The sequence below is a fragment of the Epargyreus clarus genome, unplaced genomic scaffold (genome assembly GCF_041222505.1).
Source record: "Epargyreus clarus isolate Ecla_fem2 unplaced genomic scaffold, WU_Ecla_fem_2.2 ptg000008l, whole genome shotgun sequence".
Classification (NCBI taxonomy): Eukaryota; Metazoa; Arthropoda; class Insecta; order Lepidoptera; family Hesperiidae; genus Epargyreus; species Epargyreus clarus.
The window spans coordinates 14513912-14528599 of record NW_027332216.1 but is presented as its reverse complement, the minus strand read 5'-3'; the positions used below and the strand labels follow the sequence as shown (position 1 = coordinate 14528599).

Genomic DNA, 14688 nt, shown 5'->3' with positions numbered 1-14688 from the left:
ACTTCATAATCTACTAAACAATTTCCTGGATTCCGGTATCCTTTGTATTGCATAAAAGTCATACTTACATTTGAAAGTAAGTCCTCAATTTGCAAATTATAAATATAAGGTGGTTATAATAGAAGGTGGTAGAACCCTTTGTGGTTTGACTCCGGCGGCACCACCGCCACACTTATTTCTGCCTAATAACAGCAGTGTTAGGCGATGCTGTGTTCCGTTTTGAAGGGTGTGGTAAGGGAGACATACTTTTCTAAGGCGTTCTGGCTTAGTCCTCAGTAGCGGCGCATCTGTGGCCGACCTCAGATAGTAATATCTAACCCTATCTGGGATTGATTGCAGGTGGTAGTAGCCACTTACCTGCATGCTCGTCTACTACTTCTATATTATAAAAAAAAAAAGATCTGACAAGTTTCCTCAATGCCGATATCGTTCATAAACTGTACGTAGATTATGTTATGATTTATAAAATATGTCACACATTATTTTACATTGAAACATGAAATACTATTAAGATGTCACCAGATGGTGTTACCCTTTCACAGCTTTATCAACTACTATTCTATACATTTACGTGATTATAGTTCAAGTTGTTATGTAATTTAAATAATAATATTAATTTATTTCATTGAAAGAATTTCTAATCAATCACAGCCCCAAACTAAGATATCCTTTATCACGTGTCATAAACACGAATACATAAGTACCGAGAAACAAGACAGTTATCAAAATCAATCACTTTAGTAGCTGTTGGGCCGTCAAGTCTCTGATATCGATTAAATTAATATCGATTAAAAATATGTCAAGATCGAATAGTCTTTGTACTAGTAGTAGAAACAGAACAGAACAAGTGATATGTAAATCTAGTTACATGACTAATCTGATTACATTTGATACTGCTCACGCTTTATTTAGATCGCCTGTTAAATAAACATTAGACCTTCAAGGTTAATGACACCTTACACAAAGGTCACTAATAATATTAAAAATATCGTTCTACGTAATATTATTATGTACTTAAGTGGTTATATAAGTAGTAGTACACCGATTATTAGGTATAATATAAGTATGGAAGTAATCAATTTACAACCCAATTTTAATTTTATTATTGTATTCTATTATTCTATTTTATTCTATTATTCTATTCTATTAGAATTCTGTTATTGGAGTAAATAATTAAGTTTACCATTTTTTATACACCCAATTTTGTAAAATGTAAATGTTTCACTTTTTCGGGAACTTATGAAAACAACCTTTTATCCCTTGTTTAGTCCTTTTTGAGGATGATTATCTATACAAAGATACTTACGTACGTTATGTTCCTTAAATATTCAGTTTAATTGCAAATTATTTTTTGTACATTTAATAATTTAAACGATGTCGTTGCTATCTTATATTGTTTGAGTTGAAAAGAAATAAGTTTTCCAACTTTTTATCGATATACCAGCGCATCACTAGCAGAAATTTTAGGTCGCACTGCATTGTTGAGCAAAAAAGGTGGCTCATTGGAAATTTATTTGCCCTGGCGAGCCACCTAATGCTGATTTCACACTGTGCTAAATTTAGCATTATAAGTTATATATATGTAAGATTCACTAACTGCAAGAATAAGCAACGTGGTAAAATAAGATTGTGTGCATTTTTACTAAATTAACACGTTGGCTGCGTAAAAAAAAACAGTAACTTTCAGCTAGTGCGACGGCAGTCAAAAACTGCATCCACTAGACTTTCTTATTGTGCGTGGCAGGCCTTTTCGACCCGGCACCTCTGGGTGGTATTGAAGGCCTATTATCATAGTCAAGGCGCCTTTTATATTACAAATTTTTATACTTTTAAAATCCTCAGGAATCACTTGTCCATACATTAGTCCCGCCCCTGGCTCCTCCAAATAGAAAATGAGAAATTAGCAATCGAAAATGTCTGGTCGATAAGGCCCGATACCGCACTAGAGTGTAATTTTTGTAGTGATGGGATAGTAAAAGAAAAGAAAATATCGAGTCATTAATTTTATTAAATTTTAATAAACACAAGCCGAGCCTTTTTAATGTGTTACACATAAGTCAAAAGTAGTAATTATAAAGGTAGACCAAAATTTTATATAATTACAAAGATTTTTCTTAGGGATTTCGAAATATGAACCACCGTATTCTTCTTCGTTATCACTATCATTTTCTAGTACTATTTTGTTTTTACGATGCGTCATTGTAACGAAGCTTGCAGGAAACCGAGTAGCGCGAGCGCGTCCTCCTCCCGAAGCTAGCACAACACTACTGGCGGCTCAACGCGTACGCATCTGCACAGTGCGGCAACAGGTCGCGAGCGGTCATCCACCAAAACAGGCCTGCCCCCGCACTAAGATAACTTTTTTACGTTCTATGCGGCGGAGGTCGAAAAAGGCCTGCCGCATTATTTGATTGCTATATTTCTACATTGTTGGTCACAAATCGAAAACTATATTTGTCTTTGTCATATTCGTAAAAATACCCAAGAAACAGGTTTCGCACTAGCGAGAAGAACCTATTTTTCCTGTGCGCATATTGGTTTGGCACCGCGTCGGGCCGATTGTGGGTGATCCGCAGTGAACGTGTTAAATGAAATAAAATAATTATTTAAATTATTTTCATGAAAATCAGATACGACTATGTTTCTATACAACCTTATTTTAGGCTGAATTTTGGTTTTTCTAAGAAGCATTATTACATACTCGTAAGTGATACATATTTAAAGTTAGATACAACAATAGATTTTATCACAAGGAATAAATATTTCGAGCAAGTCCACTAGTTTAAATCGAAGTCTAGAACTTATAAGCTAAGTATCGTTTACTCTAGAAGAAACTCATGTAGAAAAATTACGATCCTAACTATCTAAGTTATATCCTATTACGATCTAAGTTATATCCTAATGTAACGAAGGAATCAATAAATGCCACTTAAAATAAATGTCCTAAAATATCGGCAGAAATGCGCAGTCTGGTCCAGTATAAATTAGCGCACTAGCGCACTAACTTCCAGTGTGTATACAGCTTAATGTTGTTTTTGCGCTTTGACTGCACCGAGGGTTGTAATGAAATTTTTAACGAGGCTCCAGTATTCCGAATTATTTATGCATTACTCTTATATACTCCTTGGTTGTTACGTGTTCCGAGATTTTTGGAATTCATTTTTCTCTGATGTTCTTTTAACGACTTCGTTGGTCTGCAAACCATTTAGTATCATAATGTTTTTGGAAATAGCATTTTGGTTAAATTGTTCTGGAATGTTTCATTGAATAAATAACATAGTGACATAATTAAGTATTTCATAATAAAACTTACTTAGTCTTCTGTCCTTACACATCTGCGGCCAAACGTATTTAGGTTTCCAACCCAATATTAGGTTGATTAAAGGTCTTACCTATCATCAGATGGACTGTATACTTATTTACTGCTTTCATAAAAACTAATTTTCTGCAATGAAAACTAAAGGCGAAAAATTCTGGTACAATATTTACCTATAGACAACAATTTATATTTTTTATAAGTGACGCAATGCGTTGGATCCCTATATCCTGGATCTATTACTAGGCTGGTACATCAAATGTTCCAACTTAGATTTTAAAAATAAAAGTATTTAATGATGATCTATGGGCTACCATACCACATGTTTTTACGCCGAGAAATGCTTCTAGATCGCTTCCCCCGGGCGAAAGGGGTATGTCGGACTCTTACCGACTAAACCATAGCACACTCGAACTACGAAGAGTTACTTTTATTTCAGATGCACGTTAACTTTAAAACACTACTATACAATCGTAACGACATTAACTTATTAACATTATTTTTCTGCGATCGACCGCTAACCTTTATCGGTCGGATCTAGTTCTACACGAGTGGGTCAAGGCGAACGCTTCCTGATCGACAGATGGTGTCAGGTGTATCTCTATCTGGATTTCTTATGTTTCTGAACCTGGGTTGAGTTAAAAGTGTTTGGTTTATCCTATAAAATACATAGGATAATGTGAGATTCCATTGCTATATGCTGCCATCACTGCTACTAGTTTACTACCGTTAGTTTTCGTTGAAATAACTATGTACTACGTTATATGTTAGAAGAGGGGTTCTAATTTAGTAGCTGTACCTAATAGTTCATAATTCATAAATGTTTATTTCCTAGAATAAGGTTACAACAAAAGCTCATAAAATTATTTTTAATATTTCCTTATCCTACCTTGTCGGCAGGCAAATTTACAGGCAATTCAGCGCGCAAAGTTATAGTTAGTTATTATTGGGAAATAGATTTGTAAACCCTGTTTATAAGTCTTAAATATTTTATTATTTATATTCAATGTACACGATGTCATATCATGGTAGGTATGTAATAAAGTGAAGTTAGGATTAATATGAGCAATATTGATTTCTAAAAATATTTTTGGGTACATAACATACCAAATCCTATAATCATCATAATTAAAGACACTCAAGATCATAGAAAAGAAAAGTTTTTTCTGTTCCATGCTCAAGATGATACTACTAGCGCCATCTGTGTTGTACTTAACAAGTAATCAATGCATAAAATTAGTTTATATGAGACGCCGGTAGATGGCGCTAAAATATGTTATTTAAAACTTGAACAAAAGTTACCATAGAAACAATTGTACAAGAATTCCTCATTGGTATGATATGTTTGTATGGCTAGGAGTGGATAAACTGGCTACAAGTTACAAGGTAAGCATGTTCCATCTACAACTGCATAATTATACCAGCGATGCCCAAAACAGTATGGCATGCATTGTACTCGTGGTCGATAAAAAAACACGAGATAGCGATAGAAATCGTTGTGTGGTAAGATAGTTTGCTTCACAACATGATCTGTTTCTTAAAAAGGCTTTTGACTAGTCACAACTAGTAGACCACTGTCTACTAAGGTTCATTGAAATGCATGGGTATCTCCTAATTGGCTTTTCTAAGTTCCACGTGAAAAAAGGGAGGTCTTTCTTCAGGCCTGTTGATCATATCTGGAAAGAGACTGTACTAAGACGGCGTTAGTTCAGAGATTGCATATGTACAAGATGTTGATAAAACTTTAATAGCGTGAGTCAGGAACGTCTGGTGCCATCTCTTGGCGAGTTGCGTGAACTCGCTACAAATGCTCTGCCGTCTTTCACATTTTTCTCATGACAAATTTCTGTAATACATCTTAATAAGACATAGATATTAATATGTAGCTATTCCAAATTACTCCTCAGGAGTGGTACATCGTGCAGTGGTCGACTACAGTCGTCATTCAATCCTATGAGGTTTATCAACAGATGTGCATACTGCAATAATCAATATCGACACAACTTTTTTCCAAAAAAGAAACAATATCATAAATTCTGTCAAAAGGCTGACGCATCTCATAAAAAGGGATCCGGAGAGCAAGGAATAAATGAATCTTACAGATTTTGAAGAGTCATCCCATATATCAAGCTCCAAAACATAAGCCGTATGCCATCGTATATCAAAACGTGGGTGAAACAGGTTAATTTATATGGAACCTGTTGCATTGACTGACAGGAACGTCTCGATCATACTGATGTGTCATGATCCTCGTAATGAAGATGGATGGTCCATTGAAACAAGGGCTAGGTGTGGGGTTTCAATTTGTTTTTATTAGGGTTCTCTACGTCAAATTAAAACCGTCGAAGAAAAAATTATCAGATTGTAGTGTTTCTGTGGGTTGGTTGAAATTTGGTACAGTGGTTTCTGTGACCCAAACAGACCTATAGGTATTTTGTATATATGTATGAGGTGTTTTCTAGACGTAAATAGTTATTTTATTTAAAACTATACTATGTGATATTAATAATAGACCTTGTGAAGATAATGTTTAAGTTACAAGCTCAATTTTTTTTATTTTATGCACGAATGTTTTATTTAACTGCGATTCCGACTCGCACTTGGCTGTTTTTTTGTGAATCAAAGTACTGTGAGATTTTGGGTACGATACAGTTGTTTTTTTACCATTAATCGCATTAATAAGTTACTGTTTATGCTTCTGCTTTTTAAATATTAAATATCAAATACAAATTCATATTTTTTTTTATTAGTTTTAATATTGGGTGTGTATAACTATTAAATTATGTGTCTGTCTGATCCAAAAACTATGAAAGTACAACAATTTGGATTGGTGTACTTTATTATTTACTTAGTTTTATATTTACTTAGTATCAAATATTAAATTAATGTGCAATGAATTTATTGCGTTGATTTTGTAATAAATTTTATTAAAATTTCAATTTATAAAAATATTATACACTGCTGTTCTTAAGTAAGTTTTAAGTAAGTCAATTGTTAAGTAATGGGTATAAAACCATATTTTCATGGCAGTAACATGTGTGATGGCTAACCGTGTGTCCGGTGACAGAATAATTCTTAAGGTCTAATCTGAGACAGTGAGCGACCTTATCGTATGCATAACCACAGAGTAGCGGTCAGCAGAGGCCATATAATATAGAAATAATGAATATATTAACTTATATCAATAATTGGCAAAGAACGAGCCGAACTCGAACGAGGGTTCCGTATAACCTATTTTTTATTTATTTCTTTAATTTTGAGTTATTATTTTTAAAGCGGTTACCGTTATACACAATCAGTAAAAATAAAGTGTATATCTATTACGGCTCACGAGACAAGAGTTTCGTGATAAACCGACAGACAGCGGAGGCTTAGTAAAAGGGTTCCGTTTTTAAGGGTTTTTTTTAAATACATTTTTACACACAGATTTGAACAAGTAATATTTAAGATATAAGATAACTATAGAAGCGATATTTTCCCTATTTTATTGAAAAATAATAATATCTGATAATGCTACTTTTAAAGATATACTTTTTTAAATAGTTTATCAATTTAAAATTTCGCAACGTTGACAGACAAGTATTCTAGGCATATGATTCAATTAAGAAACCAATTACTTAACCGTTAGAGATCAAAACAGATAATTATTTACCAATTATAAACTTTGTTGATAACTTGCACTTGTTACCTTTCATATTTATAATGAACACAGAGTAACTAATCAGTCGTAAAAATGAACCAAGTTACTAAAATGGAAACTACCTAAATTTGTACCATTATTAAGACATAAAGTGAGAAAGTACCTCTGTTTAATCTTATTAGCATTCTTATACCCTCTGCTATTTTGTAAAAAAAAAACAAAAGAGAGTTTCGTTTGTGGATAAACTTGTATCAGTAGACTAAGTAATTAAAATCAAAAATTATTTAGAGATAAAATATTGTAAGTAATACACATTCTGTGATATTTGACTTATACTTGACAAAACAAAATTACTCATACATTACTAATTCTTTACGACATAAAATATGAAATGACAATACATGCAGCATCGCAAATAGATATAAATGTGTAAATCCATTTTAATCAAGGTAAGACTAATTTATTTGAGAATTGCTATTTAAATGTACTGATTGCCATATCGCGTGTAAGGAATGACAGATTTAAATAAGTGCTCTTGCACGAGTTGCGACTGCAAATTGTAGTTTATACCCGTTTAGAAAACTGCAATTGATATATAATAGATATAAAAGATATCCTGTCAATAAATAACATTAAACAAATTAATACTTTCTCTTTAATCTGCGTTTTCCTATTTTATTAACTCTATATAACGTTGGAATGGTAATATAAAACGTGTGTTGCCGCCCAAGCATTTAATATCACCACTCAGAAAAATATTTTTTAAAATGCACATTTTGAAGTTTACAACTTTTAAACACTAGCTTAACTATGTTAGTATATACTACTAAAACTTGAAAATATTCTACTTTGAGTAAATTTTATAAAACATGACGACAACTGGCAAGAAATAAAAATATATAAGTCTATAAATATAAGAAAAAATATTCGAAATGCAAACAAAAAATGCTTGAAAATTATTTGTGAAATCGCAATTCTTGGACATGTGTCTTGATCTCTTTTACGTCATTTTTAGACGCCGATGTGCACGTACAGCCAGCGTGTACGTACACGTACGTCATTTTAGCCGCTTGTTAATAACCTCTACAGTACAGCTACTCTGAGCTACGTTTTTGCCGTTCGCTCCTTTTCCTTTCATTTGGCCTTGCCGCCTGCTATACAAACGTTGGTCTGTATAGTTTAACTGACCGATAAATACTAGGTTTAAATCATAATAACGCGTAAGAACGTTATCGATGGGAATATAGCGTTAAACTTGGAAATAGAGTCATGCAAGTTATGCGTGAAATATAAAATGGTATTAAAGGTATTTGCAATTTAGAAACCTTCATGATTCACGATTCATTCGCCAGTCTTAATCGTAACTACTGGTTAATCCTTGTTTAGTGAAAAAAATGCTTTATATGACAGAGTTTAAATAATTTACTTTAACGCTTTTGTCTTCCTCGCCTTATTTCTTATGGCCTTCCATAAGAATTCCATAATAGAATGTATTTGAATTGAATGAGATAAAATTTGGGCGCCTGAAACCAAATAAAAAAAAACAATTTACTGATACAATTATACTTACCTACAAATTTACAAATTCAGTATTATACCGTTAGAATTACTTAATGCTATTTTAAGTTTTAAATTATTAAGGGTGATAACATATGGCGCTACATACCGTTACGTAAAATATTATACAAGTTACATAAAGCTTTTGCAACTTAGCATATATATATATATATATATATATATATATATATATATATATATATATATATATATATATATATATATATATTTATGTATTCAAAAACCATTAGTAACAACAACAAGAGGTCCAAATTTCCTGACCTGACAAAATAAGGATAGTATAATAAATTGCACTCCAAAATACTGTAAGGGTTCCGCTCTGGCGTCAGGACCCTTCAATAAATTGCTCTCACTGCAGTCTAAAAGATTTTAAGCTAAAAATTATGCTTACCCGTTAAGCGTACAGTTGGCAAAAATATTTATTTTGATTTGTTTTTTACTCCCAAAACAATTCGTAAGTTTTCTAAAATAATTCGTAAGTTTTAAATTTGAAAATATACTGGCTATGATATCATAAAACATATTTCTTTATACCTACAGGTAATTTGTTTCAATAAAGGTTGCAATCTAAATTATCGATAATTCTATTTACCTTCTGGTCTTTCTCCATAATGTGTGAACAAGAAAAATATACAAGGATATGTAGGTTTTACTTGTTAAAACAAGTTATACCTTTTGATATGTAAGACATTCTTTACGTAGAACTAATTTTGAATGCAAAATGCATCGGTTAAGGTTTATAGTCACTTTTATGATAGGTTCACAATAACATGTCATTGTGTCATAAGACTGAATAATATTTTAATACATATCATTACTCGTTAATACTAAAAGTTGAAGAAGCTACGGTGGAACGTAGCATGCATACTAACTTTATAACTTAAACGAAAATCCTTATACGTATATGGTATCTCGGAAAGTTAATATGTGTAGATAATGTAAGCTTTGTAAGTATATTTTGGTGAATAGTTTTTAAAATGTACAAGATGTAGCAAACATGGATGCAGTCCTTCTGAGCTTAGATGTTCCACGTTACCCATTTACAGCCATTGGCTTCCACCTCCAAGTAATACCGGAAATCTTTCACTTTTTTTGTTGACAAGGGTAAACCTTCCAGAGCGACCAGTCTATCAATCACAGATGCTAGTTGCTATTCAGGAATAAAATATAACATCATAAAAAACAAATCTGCCTTATGACATCCTTTTAATCATACATACTAAATTCAAATGACCAAGACGTAGATTAGACCAATTGACACTAACCTCGACAGTGTGACAAGCGTATAAGACAATTAGAAGTTCACACTAACCTAGACAGTCCGCTGATAACTAATTTTGCAAATTGGCCGCAACATGAAAGGTTTATTTTACGGAACGTCTGAGTGTTTTCGTGAACATTGCCAAAAGAATGAAACGGCAATCAGTTTTCGAATTTGCATACGAGGAAAAACGGCTGTCATATGCACAAACACATTGGCTTAACGAATATGGAACAGTGGAACAATGTTTTGGCGTCTCAACACCATTATTTTTCAACATTTTTTGGCTCTGAACCAATTGTCTGATTTTACGGAAATTAGTAAAAAAACTTCATATTTTTTGTTTATTTTTTTAATTAAGTTATTGGAAGTAGTTCCACTTCTAGTCAAAATAGACATACATTAAATTAAAAATACATTTTACAAAATGTATTAATAATGAATACTTAGTAATAAACATTAGCCGTATATAACAAATCATTAAAAAATCACAAGACATAATTAAATAATTAAATACGGCACCTGTATACTATTTTTAGCGGCTTAAATATTTTTCTTAGTCATTAATCTTAATCGATATAGTAAATACTGATAAGGATACGAAATAGAGCAAACAGTAATAAAAAAATATAGAAGCTCGCACTTTAAAACCATTCCATAAAAAGATATTCTTTAAACATTTGAAGGTGGTAGAGCCCTTTGTGGTTCGACTCTGGCGGCACCACCGCCACACCTATTTCTACCTAATAACAGCAGCGTTAAGCGCTGCTGTGTTCCGTTTTGAAGGGTGTGGTAAGGAAGACATACTTTTCCGAGGCGTTCCAGCTTAGTTCTCAAGGGTAGCAGCGCATCTGTGGCCGACCTGAGGTAGGAATATTTAATCCTCTCTGGTGTTGATTACAGATGTCCAGGGGGTTGTTACAGATAGCCACTTAGCATCAGGTGGACTGCATGCTCGTCTGCTACTCCTATATTATAAAAAAAACATTACAGATCTAACAAAGAAAAACTTAACTCACTTGGCATTTATCTTCAGCGCCCAAAGAACTTTAGTGAAATGAAGATCGTTTTACAGCAGTAATTATGACCGCTGTAGTTAGGCAAAACCGCAGTTAGTGAAGCAGAGCAGACTGATACACAATGTCCCTTAGGATTTTAATCTACAGGAAAACAAAAAAACAGACTTTTGTATTCGGAATAATTACTTTTTTTGCAGCCACTACCAACCCTATTGTATCTGGGATCTAGTGATTTTAAATTAAAAGCGCCTGAGGCGTTGTCCTTATTTCACACTACAGGGTGTAAAAAAATTAACAACATTATTCTGAAGTCTAACTTTACCCATGTATATGTACTATAAGCGAATATGAAATTACTTGAAGTGATCATTATCCATCAAAAGTTAGTGTACTATTTCAAAACACACAGTACAGTAGGGCTTGGTATAAATAGTAATTTATACTGATTACTAAGCATTAATATATAAAACTTTATTTACATTTCACAGATTTCATAAGAAATAAAAAAGATATTTTTTTACCAAGCAGCGTTTATTTATACTTTTTATTTCCACATTCAAAGCTTGTAAATGCATTGTTAACGTTAGAGTTTTCTTTAGAAATTTCCCCACCCTGTATACACAATAAGGACGTCTATACACTTGATTACTGTTATTCTTTCTTTAGTTGTAGAAATAACGTAGTCGACTGATCGATTGGACTCAAGACAAAAGCTCCAAGTCTTTTATTGCGATTCTGTTTATCAGATATCAGACGTTTTGTTTTCGAGAGAAATGCGAGAATTTTTCAAACGGCACTTCAAAGGGAAAACGTGCAAAGGAACCTAAGCACCTTTACGTATTGACTGTACAGTACCCTTACCATGAGTTTTTACGTTTTGACAAATATGACTGTTTTGGTATTTGTTTACGTATTTGCCCATACAATTTCCAATCAGCGCCCCTAGCGGATTGTATCAGAACTATAGTGTCAGTAACATAACATTAAATGTCTAAATTGACAAAATGGCGCTTTATGTTTTGTTTCTCTTTTTTGCGAACATGCGAGGGAGACAAAAAGTTTATCGTCACTTCAGCACTTACTTATTGTAACGATTACTCAGTCTACTAAAGCAAACGGAACAGAATAATGGATGGAGTAAACGTAACGTAAAATCGTGGGATGTTTTGAAAACTCATGGTAAGGGCACAGTCTACATACTACGTATATGTAAATAAGTCGAATTATATTCTCTCTATGTGATGGAATTGAAGTTGGAAATGAGTATGCATGATAATGAGTTACTGTCGACCATGGATATCTGTAATCAATTTCTTTCTTTCCTTCTTTCTTTCAATTTCGGAGTCCTCCCGAGATCTATTGCATCGCATAAAACTATCTCTACCAACTCTACCCAACATAATTATATCTATTTAGAAATTGAAAAACCATACAGTTCCACCCACATAGGGAAATTACTAATTAAATGTCCTTCGTGACCTATAACAAAGGTAATTTGAGACCCTGGACCCTTAATTCTGGAACATATTAAGGTCTAATATATGGCTAGTAATTTAGTATGATCCCGGTCAGATTTAATAGCGCATGCAATATCCGATGGCTATTACCCGGTAATGAGGTAACAAAACTGAAAATGGGGCGGATAGCTCAGTGGTGTTAATTTATAAAAAGTTATATCTAAGGTTAAGCTTAATTAAAGCTAGGAGTAAGCTTTTTGGCTTTGTCGTACGACGATTATAGTTCTGTGGTGATGGTGTATTAAAAATTATATTTGAAATTAAGCTTAAGCTTGATTGTAACGTTTTTACGGTTATTATAAAGATTCGTGCGTGCTATCTATTTTTTGTGTAATCTACGACTTAAACATAAAGTGTCTCCAATTTTGGATGATAAATAAAGAAAAACAGATGTTTAATTTGAAAACACTTTTAAGTTAGACCTTAATCTACTTTTTATTTTAAGGACATTATAAATAATATTTAAGGGGGATGCGCTTTAAGGCAATACAGCATAAAGCTTTGCCTGTTTTTTGGCTGAGTTTAACGTATTGACATATAGCTTTGCCTATTTTTTATCTGAGTTTAATGTATATTTTTTATTGTTTCAGTGGCCACCCAGATTGTTACGGTGGACCGTCACCGTGTTGCTGATAGTTGCTGTCATCGCCCCCACATCAGACTCTACTTGTAAGTACAACTATATTATAATAATGGTTGGAATTAAAGATTTAATGTTAAAAATGTGATTAGCTTCAGACCCTTTTTTATATGAACTTGGTAAGACATGTCCATGAACGTTAGCCGTCACTTATCATCTGCTAGACATGCTTGTTCGCTCCAGTGTTATAAAATACGCATGTTTATAAAAAAATGTCGGCATAAATCGATAACTGAGCCACTTCCGTGTGAAATGTAACTAAAAACCATCCAGACAACCTCATAATTATGTAAAAAAAATCAGCAAAATCTGTCAAGACATTTAGACTTTTCCTATTGAACCGATACGATCATGACATCACCGATGACGTCACAATCAGACTCTTTATACAACACAAACAATCGCGGAGTTGAAATGCTAACCAATAACTCTGTTATTGATTTGAAGTTATTCCAAAAGTTATTTCTTCATATCACAACACCGTCTTGTTTATCAAATTCCATTTTCCCTGCCATCTTGACAGAACTTCATTATATTTTCAATCTTAAACTTATAACGTGACTGGAATACAAGATGCAGGGCGAGAAACTTTAAGAAAATATTTGTACTACAACTCCGCAACTGTTTTCCAATCAGAGGGTGTATTCTGAACGCTTAGTCCGAAGTTTCGGCCAAAGTTTCGGATTTGCACCTTGATGCTACCGATGACCGTTTCGAACGGATTTGCCGTAGAAAGAACGAAGTGATAAAGCCCTTCTCTATATTACATTGGGTTGATCCGAAAAAAATAATTTCACAGTTGTTTCGAATAGTAATGTCAAATTACACGACGAATTACATTAATTGAAAAATAAAAAAAAATTACATGAAGGGAAATAGAATAACGACCTGAAGAAAACATTAGAAAATTGATGTATGCAGAGGGCGAAAGGTCAGCCTGAGTAGCGCCATTAGTATAATTCCCATAAACAAAATTTGACATTTGGATAGGTGTCCAAATGTCCAAGTGTCTAAATGAAATGTTCAGCCTTAAAGGAAATTTTAATACGCAAATATCATAGAAACATCAAAGGTGCATGCTTGGATTAAGAACCATGGACCCTAAAGATTAAGAGGATGAACTTCAAGCCATTAGGCTAACACTGCAGTATCACCATCACAATTTTAACGAAGGTTGGATGGAGATAGCAAAAAACTTTCGTACGAACCCGAAACGTCACTAACAAGAGAATAGACCTCCTGTACCAATAATAAATTCTATGCACATTTTGAATTCAAGAGCTCACGAGAGAGAGGACATGATATTTGTGATGTTGTCAACTTTAAAACAAACCTTGTGTTTCAGAAAACAGGGTGAGTTTTTGGTGAAATTGGAAATTTGTTATTTAAATCCAGAGAAATGGAAGTTAAGGTTTATGTGCACGATTGTACACGTTATTGCATATTGATAACGCGGTTACTACATTTCGTACAGCCGGTGACATGTTATATTACGTTACGTTTTAGAATTGGAACCCTGAATCGCTAATTAAAAAATAATCTATATTTCATTTTTCTGTTATGACATACGCTTTGAAAGGGCGATGTTATTCCATAGGAAATGAAATTTGTAAATTGTGAGTTAAAGTATTTTTTTATTTAAATGAAATTCTCAGAATAATATCAGTATCTTTATTAGGTGCTAATTGACTCAGTCGATTCAATTAGCTACAGACGA

General features: G+C 33.1%; 1 protein-coding gene across 1 annotated transcript in view; it reads left to right on the top strand.

Annotated features, from left to right (window-relative positions):
- The window catches only part of Cht7 (chitinase 7), a 135693-nt gene that overhangs the window by 60499 nt on the left and 60506 nt on the right, over positions 1-14688 (top strand). Inside the window, exon 2 of the mRNA XM_073076179.1 lies at positions 12922-13000. Within this exon, the coding sequence (XP_072932280.1) occupies positions 12922-13000 (79 nt within the window). The remainder of the gene's footprint in view (positions 1-12921; positions 13001-14688) is intronic.